At 56.7% G+C, this 19,961-nt stretch overlaps 2 protein-coding genes across 2 annotated transcripts; one reads left to right on the forward strand and one right to left on the reverse strand.

Annotated features, from left to right (window-relative positions):
• Positions 1-10,955: 10,955 nt before the first annotated feature.
• On the reverse strand, positions 10,956-17,392 carry VOLCADRAFT_117141 (uncharacterized protein; the record flags this gene model as incomplete). Its single annotated transcript, XM_002949278.1, has 13 exons — positions 10,956-11,000; positions 11,252-11,310; positions 11,707-11,772; positions 13,283-13,347; positions 13,871-13,964; positions 14,267-14,419; positions 14,568-14,774; positions 15,230-15,362; positions 15,393-15,580; positions 15,888-15,948; positions 16,507-16,625; positions 16,978-17,068; positions 17,269-17,392. Coding segments are annotated over 13 exons (1,405 nt in total), but the record flags the coding sequence as incomplete, so codon positions are not given.
• Positions 17,393-17,918: 526 nt separating this feature from the next.
• Positions 17,919-19,299, forward strand: VOLCADRAFT_89670 (uncharacterized protein; the record flags this gene model as incomplete). The annotated part of the gene is made up of 4 exons (XM_002949154.1): positions 17,919-17,974; positions 18,051-18,101; positions 18,405-18,498; positions 19,141-19,299. The coding sequence occupies 4 exons, from the start codon at positions 17,919-17,921 to the stop codon at positions 19,297-19,299; spliced, it is 360 nt and encodes a 119-aa protein (XP_002949200.1).
• Between the last annotated feature and the right edge of the window lie 662 nt (positions 19,300-19,961).

Below are 19,961 nucleotides of genomic sequence, written 5' to 3' on the forward strand. Positions count from 1 at the left end.
TACAAAAGGCATTTCCCCCGTCAGCCGAAACCCGAAATATTAAGAAGCCCATGCAATATCAGCACCTGCGCAACTGCGTGCACAACCATAGCCCCCGTGGGTCACACGCAGGCAAACATACACAAACGAGTCACTCCCGTTTCATGGCAAGGCACACGCACAACCTGCATTAACATTGAAGTCAAAAGCATTGTACATCATCATCCTGTACGTAAAGAAAAACGCTCCAGGCCACAGCGCCCTCCACACGCTTTCGCTTACGCCTGCTCTCCAAAGTTGTCCAGATCTTCATACGTCCTTTGCAGGACATCCGTCCCTGACTCAGCCAGGTACGGCAATCCTGCTGCAAGCTCACCGTGCAATACAACTTTGCATTCCTAAACAGCCATCCCTGCCTACAGGCACATCACATTACTTACACAAACTTCCGTTAAAACCCTACGCACACACCACCAAACGGCCCGGCAATTTCGCAGAACGCACGCGTGCACCGCCGCTGTCGGTCGAGTCCGGGGTCCTCGTAGCCCGCTTCCTGGGAGCATGGGCGCCCGGCCCAGCATGTGTACGGACCAATACGGTACGACTCCCCGTTAGCCACGTGCCTCAAAGAGCTTGGGACCTGATCGGATGGTGACGTCACCGTACGGCTCGTCCTGTGAGGCGCGCACGTAGCCTGCAGTGTGGGTCACGAGCGTCTGGTAGAAGAGCTTGACGGCCTCGCTGCGCTTTAGTCGAGACGCGAGCGCAAAGAAGGACAGGGCAGGCTCCTCAGCCTCCTCTCCGTCGTTGCCGCTGCCGCCTGCGGTAGCTTCTGGGGAATGTGCCGCAGCCGCGGCATGGGCCAGCTGGCGACGGAAAATCCTGCGGCAAAGCATATCATGATTTCACGGTGTCGACGGGAAGTGGGTGCCGCCAACGCACATCGCCAGCTGTCCTGAGCATGTCACGGCAGGGGCAGGCCAGCCCGCCCTCCGTGGCCTGCCGTAGCCGAGCTGACTACTACGAACAGTTCCCGACAACAGCAGCGCCATTAGCCAACTTCCTAGTTTGCTACACACAAGCTGCGGCACACGGACAACACAACAACAACAGCAACAATAACAACAACAACAACAACTTTTTTTAAATACAAGATCCGCACGGTACGCAGGGCCGAGCGCCCCAAGACGCAAGCATGTGCGTGTGTCGGGAGCGCACAGGCACATCAAAAAGAGAACTGTAGGAGAAGCGAGCGACTTACGAGACAACCACTTGGGTGTTGCGGCCCATATAAGCCTGAGGGGGAGGAGCTTGCGTGGCCAAGCCGTTCGTTTCCTTCAGGCTGAAGTGGTGCCCTGCGCCGTCGGTGGCGGGGCCCCCGGTCGTACCGCTCCCCCCGCGCGGCACCATTCGGCTGCGCCTAGACCTGGAGCACGGTCCGCTCGGGCCGCTGCCGCCACTGCTGCCGTCAGTGCCCTTGGAGCGAGCGTTACTTGGACCCGCCACCGCGTCCTCGTCTCCACCAACCGCGTCCTGTGCATGCAAACGTACCGATGACAGAGAAGAACACAAACGCAACTCAGCTGCACGTCTTCGTACGACACCTACGGATGCTTGATGATACGCCCCCAACACTTATCCACACATCCACATATTCCGGATCGTCACCATCAGCACAAGGCGCTTTGGGGCAAACGGTCAAAGTACGCAGAGAGAGAAACAAGCGCTTTGGGGCCTGGAGAAACCAAAGCTCGTTAGCGAAACAGTGTTTCGCGAAACAGCGCCCTAACGTGACAATGACCAACAGGCAACAGCCATTAAAAGGCTTTCACCTCATGCTCGCCCAGGTCCACGTCGAAGGCTACAGCGGGGTCGTCCTCCTGGTGGGCTTCTAACTCGTCGATGGCCGGTAACAGGTCCTCCAGTGCACCCGTTCCAAACATGCGCCGCGCTGTCGGGCCGACGCTGCGCTCCCCCGTACGTGTCACCAAGCCGTACCAGGCCGGCAGAATGGAGGGCAGGAGAAGCGAGGGCGATGAAATGAAACGATGCATGGTGCGTGCGAAAGCGCGTCGGGGGTTGGGGAGAGATAACCAGAGAACTATCGGCAACTCTTGGCTTACATCAGTTACGAGAAACAGCTGGCTTATCGAGATCGTGGTGTGCCGTACATCGTACACAACCTGCCCACCTATCTAAACATCATGGTAAGGCGTGCGCCTGTAGACCCTTGGAATGGGTGATGGGTCAATCCTCAATTGCCGTAAAGGCTTCCGAGTGCACTCGGTCCAGAGTTTATAACGGCAGGAAAATGCAAAGAAAACATCTCACCGAAAGGCCCTCCCGCCTGTTGTGCCTTCGTCCTCAGGCTCCCGTCCGAGGCTGCTCTCGTCACTCCCCGAAGTGGGCTGCTGACTGGAGTCGCCGCCTGTTGTCGCGGTTGCCTGGCGGCGGCTTTGCCCCGCGGCCGACCCCCCCAGGCTCAGCCCCAGCGCCGCCCGGCGCTGCCCCTCCCGCTGTCGCTGAGAGTCGCTGCCCTCGCTGTTCTGGCGCCGCAGTCTGCAGGGACCAACAGATAACCCCGGGAAAAGGGGACAGGCGGGCTGAAGGGAAAAGGTGGAGATTAAGATTAGCCTTTGGTTCCTGCAGGAATCTAAAGGCTAAGGAGTCGTCCCCGGGCCCCTCACTCTACCCAATCCGGTTCCCGCCCAGGCAGCATCCCTACTCAAATGCTAGTCGCTACCGCCTTTTACCGCCTGCCTAACTGCTACCTACTGCGATCTGCTGCTACTCTTCGATCCACACGTGTATGAGTTCGCACGTCTTCCACGTCTTCCACCCCCATCAAGTTCCCTCAAGGACCCCCCCGGAGGAGGACTTGCGCTGGCTCCACCTGCCGGGCGCATACGGACCATCAAGCTCGCCTCCCCTCCCCTGCCACACACACCCTCGCTCCCTCCCTCCCTCTCCTCCCTCTCCTCCCTCTCCTCCCTCTCTCCTCCACCTTCCCGTCTTTAGGTGTTCAAGTACCGTTCCGTCGCGGTCTCGGTCCCGACCCTAGCCCCTTACGCCACCGCTGCGGCTGCCCGGCCCGGGCCGCAGCTCTCGGCTTGGCTTACCTCTCCATTTCGATATCCTCCTGTGGATACATGTCAAGATCCTCCGCGGCCTCTCCCAGAATCGCGTCCACCGGGGGCATGAAGTCCATCTCGTCCACTGCCGCCGCCGCTGGCGGGAACAACCCCTCGCTTGGCCGGTCGCCCTCAGAGGCTGCAAGGTCATGCTGCTCCATAAGGCCCCCCCCAACAGCATCTGCTACGCGGCCATGACTCGGCTCTTGTTGGTCTTGTTGTTGTGCTGAGGCGCTGCAGCTCTGAGGCTTCTGCTGATGCAGATTAAACCGGTTATGGTACAGCTCCTGCCTCTCGTCGTCGTCGCTCAGTCCCATGGACCTCCTGCCCGCCGATGCTGCAGGTCCAGCAGCGGCGGCAGCGGCGGTCACGCCGTCGCCGTCGCCGTCAGCAGCAGCGGCGGCAGCAGCAGCAGGGCCCTTCGCGGTTCGCTGACGCTTCGCAGGGTTGGCAGCTGGGGCCCGGCAGCCTAACCCAAGCAGTGGACCATTCCGTCAAAGACGAGGTGGGTAAGGAGCGAGGCAGCGAGGCAGGTAGGGAGGAGGGGCAGTTTACGTCATGGACAATGTTAGTCAGTCCCATCTTAAAGCCGCGGAAATTATGAACCGTTCGAAAGCATGTCTCAAAGCCGAGAGACACGCCCCGAAAGCCAAAGCTTAAACCATTCCCAAAGCAGCTAGCTGGTCAACATGGGGTGCAGAAGGATAATCAAGGGTTGAGGGAAAGCTGTCACCTGCTCACCTGCCACGAACCGCGCACCCACCCACACTACTAGCTGACAGACCTAGCCTGCCCACCCACCCACCCACCCGCACTACTGAGCCCACCGGGATCGCCAACAACAGCACCAGCACCTGGTCGCATCATCGTCGGTGGCGGCGCTCCTCCCGGACATTCCTCCTCCGCGTCCTCCACCACGTCATCTGCAGCCGCCGCCGTGGCTACCAAACGCAGCAAGTGGGAACTCCACACCATGCTTCGGCCGTTCAACATCGCCGCCGGCCCGCGGCGTACGGCGATAGATGCCGCGTCCACGTCACCCACCGCAAGCACCGCCGCCACGGCGCCGCAGAGCATCGCCGCGGGTGTGCCGTCGTACGGCGCGCCGGAGCGGCGGCCGTGGAGCGGGCCCATGGAGGATGCGGCTGCCGCCTCTGCCGAGCGGAGAGCGGGTCCTGCGACGCGAGCTGGCGCCGTGGCTCCGGAGCCGCCACCGTAGCTCAGAAGCGCGCCCTTGACGCCCGGTCTGAGCAATGCTGAGGAGTCCAGGGTCCATTCCCGGTACGTCCGCCCGGTAATCTGGCAGTTGGGTATTAGGGGGTTCAAGAGTTTAGGTTTTTACAGAGTCGCGGGAATTTGCAAAGACGGCTTGATGGTCAATCTATGGGGCATGCAAAACGGTTGGCGCGGGCAGAGGCAGCGACGGGGATGCGATAGCAAGGCACACCACTACAGTGTTTAGGTGAAATAGGCCGGTAACACTATTATATTACTGCGTCTGGTAGTTTTTTGCATCCGTTGTAATACATCATCCCTTCCAAGCACTAGGGATGCATCGGGATTCCACGAACATCTGTTTCGCGTCATCTCTTTCTCTTCATCATGGTCTCCTCTCGGCTTTGACGGCGGCCCCCCCGCACTCGTGCGAAGCTTGTAACTTGTAACTTATAAGTTCATCATGGTCTCCAACAGAGAGGTCCAAATGCCACATGAAGACCGCGGGAGAAAGCAATCATTACCACAGGCGACTGCTGATGACCCCCGGGTCGGCAACGGTCCTGAAAACCCCCCGAAAGGGGTATGGAAGCTTTTAGCCTCCGCAACGCCCCAAAATTAGCGCCGTTCATCTAAGCTGCTGTTGCTTACCAGAATATCGTCCACGTTGTCCTGCGTAACACGCGCGCCGCCGGCGCGGCGGCGACGCCGCAGCGGCAGCTGCTTGCCAAGGCGCAGCTTGGGCAGGTTTGCTCGTTCAGGCGAGTCCACCGCATTCTGCACACAGGGGGGAAGGGGAAAGACGAACCACACACGATTGAAGCTGCTGCCAGGGGGAAGGGGATGCAGGGGAGCGCACAGCAGGTGAAAGCTCAACTTGCGCTCAGGGATCTCGAGTATCAGCGATAGAGACGCAACACCATATTGAAAATCTCAAAATTCTCAATATGGGTTCAAGTTTTCGGTCCTGGTCTTCTTCGTCAGACATGTAGAATACTAACGTCATGTAAAAAAAGACTGTACGACAGGCCTCCCGCCCCACGCCTTTATCCTGAGGACTAAAAGTATACAGATTGACAGGGGAGAGCGAAGTCTAGTGTGAAGTTGTTAGCTAACACCCCCAATGGCTTCCTCACGACGAACGGCATGCACCCTACTTCGACTACACTAGTGCAATCATTTCACGCTCAAGACCTTCCTTCCACACGTGGTCCTTCCGGAACCCCGCAGGACTCCGCAGGACTCCGCCGTCGGCACACGGGCCCCAGCCAGCTGTGACTTACCGCCTGGGGGGCAGCGGCCACGGCAGCAGCGGCAGCGGCACCGGCACCGGCACCGTTGTTGCTGTTGTTGTTCGCGTCCCCCGCGCCCGTGCACCCTGCCGCCGGCTCCTCAAGCTCCCCCATTTGGTCCTCCGTCATGACCATCAGGGAGGCGGCCGCCTCGCTGGCGCTGTCGTTATCCTCGTCAGAGTTGCGCCGCCGCTTGCGGTGGTGGTGGCCCAGCGCCGCCGCTGCGGCCGCCGTGCCGGTTGTTTGGCCGGAGTCCTGGGGCCCAACGGCAGCGACGGCGACCTCCTCCTCGCCTGGACAGCAGCGGACGGCGCGCCGACGTTCCCTTTCCAAGGTTAACCTTTTCGTTTTGGATCGGAGACACGTGGTCATGTGTGCTAGGTTTTATATAATTGTAAGTTCATCAAATGATATCATGAAGTCGCGCCACTAGTCCATCGGTAGGATATTTGCCTTCCAAGCAAAAGAGCGGGGTTCGACTCCCCGGTGGCGCAATCTTATATTATTGAAGTAATTCAGTTCTTGACTGAATCGAAAGAAAAGAGGAAATATAAACAACGTTCTCATATAAGAGAGATGAGGTGCAGAATTGGGGTCAAGCTGTTGGATTAGATTTTGCAAGGTGAATGGTGAGGATGGGTGACTTGTCTCTACGAATGTCTAACGACTGAATGAGGATGGGTAGGAATGATAGAAATGACCCAATCCGCCTTCGGTCGTTGACGCATAGCCGCATAGCAGCACTTAATGACGTGCCACACCAGACCGCAGCCACCACACTTCTAAAACAACCCTGAGCCCAGGGCAGGGGGGGATTTCCATGACGGGGCCGGCAAAACGGAACGAGGCCCTAAATTCAGCCCCCCCCCCACACACCATACTGCGCTGCTGTCCCAAAGTTTGTGCTTTACCCGTATTCGACTTTGCCGGCCCTTTCCCCTCGTTCCTTTTCCCCTCGTTCGAAGCTCCTTCGTGCGGTCAAGGATCCGGAATCCTGGATCCTTCATGTGGATCAACTCCCGCCCCAAGACCGACCATATGGAAGCTCCCATCGCCACCAACGGACTGTTTTGAACGCGTTCGGCCGGCTGCGCCACCTTACCATCATGCACCGGGGAGGGAGGCATGAAATGCTCCAGCGGTTCCCCGACGCTTGGCAACGGCACCAGCGACGGCGCGGGCTGGCTGTCCTCGGAGACGGACGGCCGCGGCCCTGCCTGATACCGCTGCTGCTGCTCCGCCTCTTCCTACGTTGGAATTACACGTTGGCATCACTGGCTGGAAAGACCCAAGATGGGAAGGAGAACTCTGTACCAACAGCCGCTGTCACTCACGTCACCGACAGCTCCAAACAATGCTATCACATTACGAGTAGCGCAAGAGGGGAGCAGAAGACAGAGGGCACGTGGGTCACGGAGCAAGCCGCTGGCAATGTTGTACGGGGAGCTGCGTCGTTGGACGAGCTCGCAATCCCGGGCGGCCGGCGCGGACGCGTGTAACTCCCGGGACACCCACCTGGCAGGTGGTAATAACAATAACTTAAGACATAAGACCCACTTAGCATCCGATCAAATCAGGCTACCTGCGTGAAGTCATTCAGCATGAGGAGGTCGGTCGGCAAGTCCGTAGCGAAGTGAAGCTGGCTGTCATCCAGCTCCGGCATCTCGCTGAGGGGGTCTAGAGCGGCCGCCGCGGCGGTGTCGCCAGCAGCGTACGCCGTGGCGGCGGCGCCGTCGTCAGTAATGTCGCGAGTACGGTTGGAGGTAGCGGCGGCGGCGGCCGTATCCTTGCTCACGCCAGCGCGGCCGCGGTCATATCCGCCGCCGCCCCCACCACCTCCCGCGGCCGCCAAAGCCTCCACAGCAGCCCCTGGCACGGTACCGCCGGCACGCAGGCTACCTGCAGGTACATGACGAAGTACGGCATTGTACGTAACAGTCCATGCCGCACTACGTGTCAAGACAGGGTGAGGCCGGCGCAAGAACGAGGTCCGGAGACGCGGTCTAACATAGGGTTATTTAGTTAGTAGCTGGCATGGTTTCGAAGCCGGGTCGTGCTTAGATCGCTTAAGTGGCTTGTGCGTGCCATGGACAGCACGGTCTCCCGTGGCCGCCGCCGTACATCAACAGCCATTATGCAGTGAGAGTCCTACACTCTCCTCCGCAATAAAAGAATGGCTCCGTTTCAGTGGACCCAGCAACTGCAAATGCAAATGCAACTGCAAATGCAACTGTAAATGCAACTGCAAATGCAACTGCAAACCGCATTGACCCAGCCTGACGCTGTTGCGGGCCTTACCAAGCGCCAGGAGGAAAGCGCCCCCATCGTCCTCATCCAGGAGTTGCAAATCGGGGGCCTCGAATACCTCATCGTCGTGGCTGATCTCGGACAGGGGAAGGGCGGAACAGGTAGGGTCAATGGACAGACGCAGGCAGGCAGGCAGGCAGGTTACGGGTGTGTGTGGGCGGGGTGTGGGTTGGGGTGGGGACCAGGGGGCAGGTGGGGGGAGGAGGCAGGTGGGGCGGCAGTAAGAGTACGTGGGCAGGCTGGCAAGCAAGCAAGCAACACGTCACGTGGAAGCAGGACGCGGAAAGGCCGCTGCCGCCGGCGACTTTTCCAGCGCCGTGTGTGTGTTGAAGTTGAAGGCGCAAACAAATTGCCAACAAACGACGGATGGAAATCCATGCGCCGTCGAAAGGACGGCACCAGACATGCGCATCAGACATGCGCAAGCAAGCCTCTGCACTTGAGCACCACGAGAAATAACACGAGGGGACAATTCCCCCTTCAGGGGAGGTCAACCAGCCTTTAACAGACCCACAGATGGAAGGGAGCTTGGTTTGAAGGTCCAGCTGCGCCGCTGCCACGACCGCTGCCACCGCTTGCCCCCTTGTGCGCGCCTGCGGAGAGGGAGGTGACGTCCTGGCTTGCTCTCCCTCTAATAAAGCCAAAGAGATGGATTCAGGCAGGTCAATGCTTACGTCTGCATGTGCGGCAGGCAGTACTTGCGCCTCCTGTCATGCGCGCCATGCACGGGCGGGCGGGCGGTTGTGGGGGATACGACGAACCACGGGCGGTTGTGGTGGCCGTCTTCACATCCCAATATAACTGACCCGAATCATCCCTGCTTATAATTCCCAGGTTACCCAAGCAAAACCCAGATACCGAAATTCAGCCCCAATCGCTTTTGTTTGATTCAGGTCACTCGTGCGAGGCCCAGGTCACGTATGACCCAAATCGCCTACATGTAACCCAGATCGTCGGATCAACACGACGACAACCACGTGGATCACCGCCATGATTGCACTGGGGGGCAGTCGCCCTCAACAACACACACACATACATGCACATGCACATGCACATGCACATGCACATGCACATGCACATGCACATGCACATGCACATGCACATGCACATGCACATGCACATGCACATGCACATGCACATGCACATGCACATGCACATGCACATGCACATGCACATGCACATGCACATGCACATGCACATGCACATGCACATGCACATGCACATGCACATGCACATGCACATGCACATGCACATGCACATGCACATGCACATGCACATGCACATGCACATGCACATGCACATGCACATGCACATGCACACACACCTGCGCTGCCGCTGTCTTTGCCACTGGGCGGCGCAAGCGACGGCGCCACGAACAAGTCCTCCCCAAGAAGCCCGTTGGCGGCGCCGCGGCGCCGGCCTGCCGCCGCGCCATGGCCGCTGCGATCATGGCCTTTCCCACCGCCGTCATCATCATCATCATCATCATCATCATTGTCATCATCGTCATCACCGAGATCACGTGCTCCGTCTGGGTCGGCTGCGGGCCCTCCCTGGCGCCCGAACTGTTCCAAGAGCTCCAGATCGTCCAAATCTGTAAACTGGCCCAGCAATGCATCTGACGGCAGCACCATCATGTCCGGAGCCGCATCCGCCAAAGTGATCGCTTCCGCCCTGTAAGAATAAGAAACACACACAGGGGGGTGGAAGCAGGGGGGAATACTCACATCTTTGCTTGCTGTGTTGAAACACGCGTACTTGTAGTGTGTACAGTGTGCATCAGTTCTTTGGCATCTTAGCTTTGCGGAGCTTAGCTTTGTAGAGTATACGCACAAATGATGATGTTGTGAATATGTGATCTGTTACGTTTCCTTTTTGCCACCTTTTATTGCGGAGCTTGCCAGTTAGCATGTCTTATTAGGGTTCTTCAATGAGTATTATTTAGACCTTGCATGGCCTGCTGCGTTGTGCTTCCTTCGCTTTCCCCCCCACACCAGACGTTCAGTCGTGTTATCACATCCACAGTAACAACCACCACCATCATCGCACACAGCCGCGCATGCCGTTCCCTTTATTATCTCTTAACAGAGAGCCGGCCGGCACGCACCTGGCCTTGTCTCGACCCCGCTGCAGCACCGTCTTCACGACCGCTGCCGCCGACTGCTCGGGCGCCTTGGCGGCGGTCACCCTCCGGAGCATCTCCTGGATGTCCTCTGCAACGCAGCAGGGCATTCAGGCAGCGCAGCGCAACGTGGCCAAAGAGACCGGCGGGGTTAGTAATGGGGTGTGAGATGCAGGGTGGGTGTGGGTTGTGTTGTTCAGGGGTCGAATAGCAAAGGTTCTTGTGGGGCCGGGCCGCTGGTGGGTAGGAGGGAGCACGATCGAGCCCGGACAAAGCTTCCGGACCCGGGCGCTTCATCGGGGTCAGAGCCTTGGGTTCTGAAAGCACGCAATGACCACTACCGCCAGCTGGACCGGACCCATGGTGACCGGGTGACATGAAAACATATTGGGACGACCCAAATGTGAACAAGGCTGTACGATATGAGGCGTACATGGTGAGCGCCTGGAGACGGACGGACAGACAGACAGACAGACAGATCAGAGGGGAAGCGGTGCAATAAAAATCAACTGATGACGTCAACAGAAATGGAATGGGTGTACGGACATGGCCGCAGACATGCGATGGAAACGTCTGTAGGCAATTCCGTGAAGCACTGCAAGTGCAGGATTGGGCAGACATAATTTGTCAGACATGATTTGTCAGACATAATTTGTCAGACATAATTTGTCAGACATAATTTGTCAGACATAATTTGTCAGACATGATTTGTCAGACATAATTTGTCAGACATGATTTGTCAGACATGATTTGTCAGACATGATTTGTCAGACATAAGCGCCCAGCAAGGACAACCCCAATCCTTGGGTTGAGCACACTGCCTTCCCGGTAGCATTGAGCGAGGGGGGTTGCACACAACCCAGATCACGCATGTGACTTTTCAGTTGGACTCAAGACACCCACACCCACCCAGCAGGTACAGCTGCTGTCGATTGAAGACGATGACCACGCCACCTGCATTCGGGGGAAGGAGGGTAATGGATTAAGGCTAGGAGTACACGGAGTCAGGACGGGGTGTCAAGAGGGGGGGAGGCATGGCGCCAGGGGGGACGGCGATAACTACCGGTGCCGGTGCGTGTGTCCGCGTCTGTGTACCTATCCTGCGCATTCGGGCAACGTCGCGACACCTGGCGTCCTGCAGCTATCCCCGCCCCATGCACCGCACCTTCCAACAATCGCTCTGCTTCGCTTACTGCCCGGCTTACCGATAAGAATTCCTTGCAATCGCAGCGAGTGGGGCACATCTGGCTGCATGATGTGTTTGCTGCGCGCGCGGAAGTCAAGGCACAGAAAAAGGTTAGGCAAGCACATCAGGACACTATAGTCCCATTCCTGTCAAGAGGAGGACTCCACCCGTGTTGGAGTCGGGTGGGCCTCCTTGTAAGTCGGAAACGAGACGCCAGTGTGGCGAATCTCTGTAGGATCTCTTGACCCACATGGATAGACCCATGGGTCAGTCATAATGTTTTTTGCTCCCCTATAGCTAACGACATTTCGTGGCGTTCACGGTTTGCAAATTTGAGACAATAAGCAAAGTGCGCTGCATGAATATAGTTCAGCGCATCGTGCAAGTCATGGCGCAAGCGAAAAAGTCGAAGCCGTTGCCATGCGCGAACAAGCCGACGCCTGAAGCAAGAACGCGCGAATCGTTTCGACGTACCAGACATCCGTTACATTTATTCCAAGAATCTTTATTTTGCTCAATTTCTTGCCATGCGCCATCGTCCTGCGTGTGGCCGCGCAGTCAAGCAAAAGACATTTATGAGCTTGTAAGGTATACCATCACACAGCGGATTCAAAAAGTGTAACTCCGTAATCCGCCCTTGGAGCAGCAGCATTTTAGTCGACCTCGTAGGCGTAGGCGACGTTGCTTGCCGTGCGATGCACGTTGCCTTTCCCACACGCAAACATCTATGAACGGAACGAGCTTACCAGATAGCGCCCAGAGGAGACTTCCGGCCCAGGAGGTCGTGCGAATAGAACATGGCTGCCGATCTATGATATCCCTGTCACTCTGCAAGTAGGCTGCTTCCAGGAGCTATTCCACCAACACGGGAAGCTTTCCCCGCGCAGTAAGTTAGCTCACAAAGAGGTATTTTTTAAATCCTGATGTGTAGTACCACTGGGTTATGCTGTGTATATCCTTCCGAAGGGCAGCTGCCGAGGACGTGCCAAAAAGCAGCGCGAGCAGAACCGTGCGGAGCTGGTAGGCTCCCTTTTTACATAGATATTTGAAATGGATCACCACGCGCTCCGGAAGTTTGTCTTACAATCAAAAAATCATTTCAACGATGCAGTGCCCATGCGGCATTAAAGGTTGTCCGGCGCCAAGACTTGTACGGCATTTCGACACGGAACGGATCAGCACTTGCCGCCGATTGAGGTCCCTCATGGGGGTGATACTCCCGGACTTCTGTGTAAATTCCGTATCGGAATTTTGTGCCTCTCATCCGATTTTGGACTCACAGCCATTACGCCCTTACGTCTTTCGACTTACAGCCATTCCACCCACGTCTCGTGCACGCAACAAGCAAGTTTTCGCTTTGCCGTGTTATTCGGAGATGCCAAGTCATTGTTTAATCGAATGAAATTTACTTAGAAATTTCAACGATTGCAATTTCGCAATAGTTATTTCGACTGGCTGTCTGGTCTACGCTTGTATATAAGCGATGGAGCAGCTATTCGCAAAGAGAACGAAACCATCTCGACGCCAACGTGAACTAAGCTTCTAGCTCGTTCGAAACAATTGGCGGAAATGGGGGGCCCGTGCTGGTCTTCGCAGCCTTCGCCAGCAAGAATCCCGAGTTACGCCTTCACTATTTGGCTTAATAGTGGCTTAATACTTCATCCACCCTAATAGCCGCAGCCGCCATCGATGCACTGTTGCTCAGCTTGGCGAAGGCGCAGTTGCCAACGGGCTCGTCGCCGGGGTGCGTCACCCTAACGCCACTGGCGGCAGAAACGCCAGGGCTGCGCCCACGGCTCCGGCCCCCCAACGCCGCCCGCAGCCAACGGGACCGTATTCGTCGCCTCGAGCTGGACGATGGCAAGTGGCAAGAGTTCGTGGCCTCGGGGGATGAGACCGCCACGACGCCTTTGTGGGATACCTGCTGCTGGCTGCTGGACTTTCAACGGCTCTCCAAGTTTTACCTGTGAAGCCCAGCGACCTCCTGCCGCGGACATGGGCCGACAACGGTGTCGGCAGCAGTAGCAGGGACAGAGTGCACCGGACTCACACCCAGCCGACCCGCTGCTGGTGCAGCGCGCCTGCCGGGCGGGCAGCGCTGGGCTTCGTCGCTGCCTGCGTACGGGGAGATGGTCGACGGCAGACCGGTGATGGATGGATTGCTAACCGGCAGACGAGCCGAAAGTCCTGGCTAGATGCAGCGCACAGCTGTCTTGGACTGGCGGCTGTCGGTAGGTCACCATCGACTTCCTGACGCTCGTGGTGCGGCGCAGCATTGTGTGCGCTGGCCCTGGGGCAGGCCATACTTTGGAGCCCGCCAAGCTAGCAGTCTTCCTTGGATGTCATGTCCTTGTCATGGCCTATCTGCCGCATGTTGCCGCGCGGGATGTTGTGCAGCCCTGGCTGGCCTGCCGGGGCGCCTACTGGTTTGATAACGGCGCGTCGTGTTCTGGAGCAACAGGCACCACCACTGCTGCACGGCGCATTGGCTGTGCTGCGGGAGAGCCTGGGCGGCGTTCAGTCGTTCCTGAAGCGGTTGTGTGAGCTGTGTGCACAGGGCTTAGACGCAGGCTCTCTGTTGCCAGGGCGCTAAGCTGTGAGCAATCCCGCTGCCTTTGACAGGACATCCCCAACCTACCGACTTCGACTCGGTTTCGTCCAAAGAATCAAGTTCTGCAATTGTGTACATGTAGCTTTCGGCTACAAACGCCTCTTTGCTTGCAATGTAATGGCTGTGAGTGCAAAGTTGGCAAAGAGGCACGGAGTTCTGATACGGATTTTGTACTTAAAGTCCACTTTTCTGGCACCCGTTGGGCCTGTGGCCGATTACCGTGGCGCACATGGCCAATCCGTTCGTAATCCGCTCGTAATCCATGACGCGCCATAATACAAAAAATATATAACCTAAGATATGCAGCACCATAGCCTGCCGAAGCGCTGCGCCATCACTAACCATTACGCCGACGCCGAAGGCCGTTAGGCATGCTTCACCTCAGTAGCCAACACCACCTCTTCAAGGAGTCCATCCGCGTACCTGCAGACCGCAACATCACGCTCCAATTCCCCTCGCAGCGCACCTACGACTAGCCTCATGTCAGACTTCGCCGCAGAGCAACTGACCCAGACGCCCAAAGGCAGTAGTATGGCAGTAGAGCTTGTGACACTGCAGTCGTCGACGCTTGTGAAACTGCAGTCATCCAAAACGAAATGTTTATGTCAGGATCTGTAAGGTTTAAGGTGCAACATAACTTAGCTTGTCAAAAATTCCGGCCTTCAGAGGAGTCAAAAAAATCATTTTTTCATTTCAGGCACCCAATCGCTACAGGTTGACCCACCTTGTGGCGGAGCCCTGCTCGGTCCCGCGCTGGAACGTAAGTCCGCCTGCTTCCGTCGCATCGCTGCTTCGCGAGTACCTGAACACCGCCGCGCCTGACCAGCTCCCATTCAGCCGCTGCGGTGAAGTGACAGGGTCTTTCGCAAACGGCTTGCCTCCACCGGCGCACCCGGATAACTCCACGCCACCATTGAACGGCCCATCATAACTGCACCCGGTGTGTAACAGCATCCAAGTCAAGGGGCACCCTCGATGAGTCAAAAGAGGGCTTTAGGCTGGAATAGCCCAAGAGGGCTTTAGGGTTCTCACGCATACGCATCATCACGAATGCGCACCGAGATACTGAGATATAATACATTGCTCTCTGCCAATAAAAGAACACACGGCGTGATGGCCACATCGCAGACACCTGCCATAGGTGGAGCGGGTGCGTGGGTTTGCCCTTCTCCCTCGGTCGTTATCTGCCACTTTCTGTCCTTACGGACGGTGAGAAACACATGTCCCGTGCCACAGCAGTGCCTTAAAAGTCGCTGCTGACGGCCCACCGCAGCGACACGAGGCTTACATTAACCTAACAGGCCGAACAACAACCTGCACATCTGAAGAGCTAATTTGCCAACAGACCCCTTTTTAGGCTTCCCGCTTTCATTACCGGGCACTTACGCCTCGCGACTGAGGTCCACAAAAGCCACCTGCCACTGCTTGCTTTCCCAGTGCTGCATCAGCGTTACCGTAACTCGCAATCGCGACTGGCCGCCAGGCGCCGCCAGGCACGCCTCCACCTTCACCTTGCCACCTAGCTGAGCGGGGGCTGCGACGTACCCACCGTCAGGGGTCACAGGTTTGACGAGGCTCCTGGCAAGAGAGGACAGGAAAGGCAAACCAGCCAGCTCAGTATCTGCGTGTGGGTCGCAGTATGACTGGAGATCCGTCGTCCGTTTGGTCCGGGTGGACTCGGGGCACGTGCTTGTGCGCCCTGGGCGAGATAGCTGATGATGATCGCAGCAGCTGCTGCTGCAGCTGCCAAGCGGTATAGTGTCAGGCGGGGCAGTGTCCGCCTTGATTCACATAAACAGCGAAAGGGAATCAGGTTTGTGCCAAGGATTATGCCAAAAAGACGCCGTGACTGTGCTCAAGTCATTAAAACTTTTTAAAATATGTCGTTAAACGGTTCCGAAAACGGCCGCCGTGTCATGAGGAATTCGCCAAGACAGACGCAAAAGATGTAACTCCCAGTGAGAGGGTACTTGTTGGCCAAATGCACCTTGTGCGCCTTGCCAACCCGCGCCCTCACGCACCAGCCGTGACCCAGATTTCCTACCCGCCGTCCGCCCTCCAGACGTCCTCAGCTTCCTCCACATAGGCGATTGCATCGGCCTCGCCTGAAACGTGCGAGCACCAGACATGGTTTTTTTTATTTTAACAGGCATGTGGACATATCCGCAACGTGTCGGTCGAGGAGCACCGGGGGACACTGGAGACTTCCCGTTGCCCTGCTCTTGCCCATGGGCATCTTGCTATGGAGGGAGGGAGGCGGCGTTGTGACCCTCCTAGAGCAGCACCCAGCAATGACCATGAGGAGAGCGTGCCCCCATCAGCGCCGTCAGTGATCAGGTCGTTTGCTGCTCATTGCCCAGGACATCCTTATATATACGGCCGGTAAAGAGGTGAGGATGGCGTACCAGCGTGGCCGATGGTGCGTCGCCCTCAATAACGCGATAATCCTTTTCCTAAAAGAAAACACACATGGGTCTGTCAGCCCCCGAGCGAGTGCAAAGTGGCCGTAGCCTCAGTCTTCGTGAGGCGTCATACGAGCCGTCTTCCCACCGACTTCCCACGATTGCATTCTAGGAACGAAACGAAAATCCGATGGTTGTTGTTCACTACCACGGCTGTGTGAAAGGGTCTTCATACAATTCTACTATCCTTTGCGCACTTACACCCAACCGTAGGCATCAGGCGCTTGAAAATGTTGCGCAGGCTGCCCGGCTGCCCCGGGGCAGGGGCCTGCGTCACCAGGCAGCTGCTCTGGCTCTGCCAGTCGTACAGCTCAACGCCCCTGCGCGGTAACAACCCCGGAGCAGCTCTTTATCAACACAGCCTGTGCGCCAGGAGGAGGTCCTTTCCTTGATGCTTTCTGTAGGCAGCGAACCAAACTACCCGTCTAAGCCTCCCTGCTAAGCTCTATGGGCTCTAGTCGAGAATGCAGCTTGAGCGTCAGCAAAGCTCAGCAAGGAATTGGGTTGGAGGAGCGAGGGCGGAGGGGTCCGTAGGAGCCCTGCTTGCATAAGGCATGGCAGTTTTGACGATCTGCGAGGAGACGTTTTTGTGGACCTGTGTAATTACACAGACAGACAGACAGACACACATGTGGTGAGAGAAGGAAGCAAGGATCAGCTGATGAGACGCACCATTCTCTGTATGCGCCAGGCACGTAGCGCTCTGGAAGGGGTTGCGCGGCGCCTTCCGCGTTGAAGGTGACGGTGACTCCCTCCCACTCGCCTTCGGGTGGTGAGGCGCAGGCGGTGGCAAACGTGTTTACTAGATGTAAAGCAAATACAGCCCCTCCAGCTGCCCTTTGAGAATATCCTTTGGCTACCTGCTAGCTATCCGGCCGGTGGCCCTTGGTTCTGAACAGAAGCCGTGACGAAGGCTTTCCTGAGCTCAAGCCCGAACGGACAGCCTGGATGCTGCCATATTACCTTGCACTCTGCTTGCGAAAGCGTCCCACAGAGCGTCATACGATGGGCCCTCTCGTTCTGCAGTAGCCAGGGCTTTCTCGGTTGCCACATGAGCGATTAGGTGGGATCCAGGACGGTTTGGCATAATCGTTTTTACTCCATGATGCCTTGAGATGAAAGCGCTCGCTGGGCGCTGCGGTCTGAGTCGCAAGGACCACATCCCCAACTAACTGAGTATGCCCAGGCGCTTTAAGTTATGTGGTACAAGGAAAATGTATTGAATATGAATATCTTTAGGATCTTGACACGCCCACTGGCAATTACAAACAAATAATGAAATGACCTGGATCCTAAAGGTTGCACAGATGGGTTCTGTGACGCCGTTATCTACATTCGCAAACCACTGAACTGTGAACAGTACATACAGTAAACTCTACTCTTTATACTCTGCGTGTGCATTGGGACTTCGCTAACTCTGCCCGGTCATTGGCACCAAACTGTCTGTGAGGACGACTCGTCCAAATCCATGCCCCGTCCTTGATTGGCGCAGGTCACTTAGGATGGGACCAGAATTACTGTTACCACACAAATGCTGGTTAGGCTTTGCCTTAGATACATCGGAGCAGCAGGTATTTGGCGTTGGGCCCCAGCACGGCCACGGCCGAGCGCTCATGGCACAGAGGGTAGCTGGCGTGGGAGTCGGAGTATTCCTTCTCTTCTTCTTTCTGTGAGTTGGCTGGGATCCGTGGCTCGCACGGATTCCGGACGTTGCGACAGCCCCACGCTCCTTGCCCTCCTGCTAGGGCCCTCTCCGTGCTCATCTGCCTGCTAGGCTCACGGTCCAAGCTTCGATGGTGAGAAAAGCAGGGGGAGTTTATGGCAACTGCTGAACAGTTGATTGCACAAAATCAAGCTTGTTGGGCAGCGGTGTAGGTGATCCATTGCGCAGGTTTTGCCAAGCTGCCGCCTCCCGCATAACCCTTTTTGCTCTTGCTCAAAATCCCGTCAGCAACCATCCGATAGCGCAACCTAAATTACGTCGTATCATTAAAAACGTGAATTTAAGCCAGGCGAAGTCAGGCGTCTGCAACCAATCCACAATCGCTTCCAGGCCGGGTGATCCACCTGAATGGTTCGAACGGTGTTTTTTCGCGCAGGATTGTGTTTACGGCATCCGCTGCCATGTTCGGCATTGTGGCGCTGGTGCTGCTGGCCTCGCCAAAGGGCCCGAAGCGAACAAAGCCCCCGGAGGTGGGTTGAAGCGCTGCCGGTGCCGTACACACGTGGCCATATATACGTGCTTCGCCACACCGCATCCTTGAAGTCCTTCCCGCTGACCGGGTTAAGCCCCTCACCGGTGTTGGATCGATCCGGATTTCGTGTGAGATCCGTTTAACAAACTGTTTAGACATGAATCGCATAAGACGTTTTTGTCAGAAGTTTGCCCACTACCCTGCGCAGTACTAAATTACACATCAGCGAAATAATGAGGAGCGAACCTTATTTGAAATGGGATGGCTCCGTTAGGAAGGAGGGAGAGGAAGCCCAACCCCGCGGAGGGAAAAGACGAATATCCTCCCTGCGCGCACGACATTACCCCCTAAGCCTCACACCACAACTCTCGCCACATGCAAGCGAGAAAGGGCCATATGCAATCCAGCCTCACAAAACCCCCCTTAGGCGTCATTGCCTCGGCGCCCTTGCCACTAGGCACTTCCATCATCTCACTGAGGTGTAGCACCTTCAACACCCTGAAAAAACAAATAAAAACGATATCAGAGCATTACGATTTGCATTAGAATCGTCCCAGCGACCAGGTACAACCAAATAACGAGGCCCTGATGGCGCACGTATCCCCGTTGTAATCCCTTAATTCTCTTAATGCACCTGCAGGGCTACGACCAGACCATTGTGCCCCTGGTAGTTGTTATGGTAATCCTGGCGATTGGCGTACTGATGAGCGCGGTGGGCATGCTCATCTTCGCACTGCTGCCGACGGTGTACGCTCGGCCCCTCAGTCACCATTTGGACGTCCTGAAACACAGGAGCTAGGGCCGGCGGGGTTGTGTTGATTTGGGACTACGTTTACTTCTGTTTGATTATCGTTGATCGGGATACCAAGTCGCAGCTCGCTAGGGCCTCTGAGCTGCGTTAGGTTAACCGCGTGTGGAGCTGATTGTTGTTAGGTTGTTTTATCGATAGATGAGCCGGCCGGGCAGCGCTGCATGGCATGAAAATGAACGCATGAGTGCGCCTAGCTTAGGTGGCTGGGCTGTTACACGTTGACGTCTGTGAAGCCTGAGAGAAAAAGTGTTCGAGATTTGGTTTGGAATGCATGTGATGCACTTCACGGGGGCGTCTTGCGGGCTAAGAATGTGTGTTGGATGCTGTGGTTGTGGTTGTCATGGACGCGCCCGTGGACTGGGGACGTGGTGGTGGTGAGCTAGGCGCGTTAACTGCCTGCTTAGGGTATGACCGTACAAACCTGGTTGGTTTCTTTACCATTTGCAAACCGTACGACCATGACGTGCGCGCGTTGGAGCTTACATAGTACATGACCTGCAGGTTGCATGACGACAACATGTCTGACGGTTGATTTCGGGAGCCGCGGATCCTAAAGAGGCTCAGGATGGCTGTTTGCCTGGACAGCTTGTACGGATGTGTGCATGTCGAGTGTCCAACAAGTGTTTGACGCACTGGGTTGGGTCTCCGGG

This window comes from Volvox carteri, assembly GCF_000143455.1.
Source record: "Volvox carteri f. nagariensis unplaced genomic scaffold VOLCAscaffold_13, whole genome shotgun sequence".
In the NCBI taxonomy this organism is placed as follows: Eukaryota; Viridiplantae; Chlorophyta; class Chlorophyceae; order Chlamydomonadales; family Volvocaceae; genus Volvox; species Volvox carteri.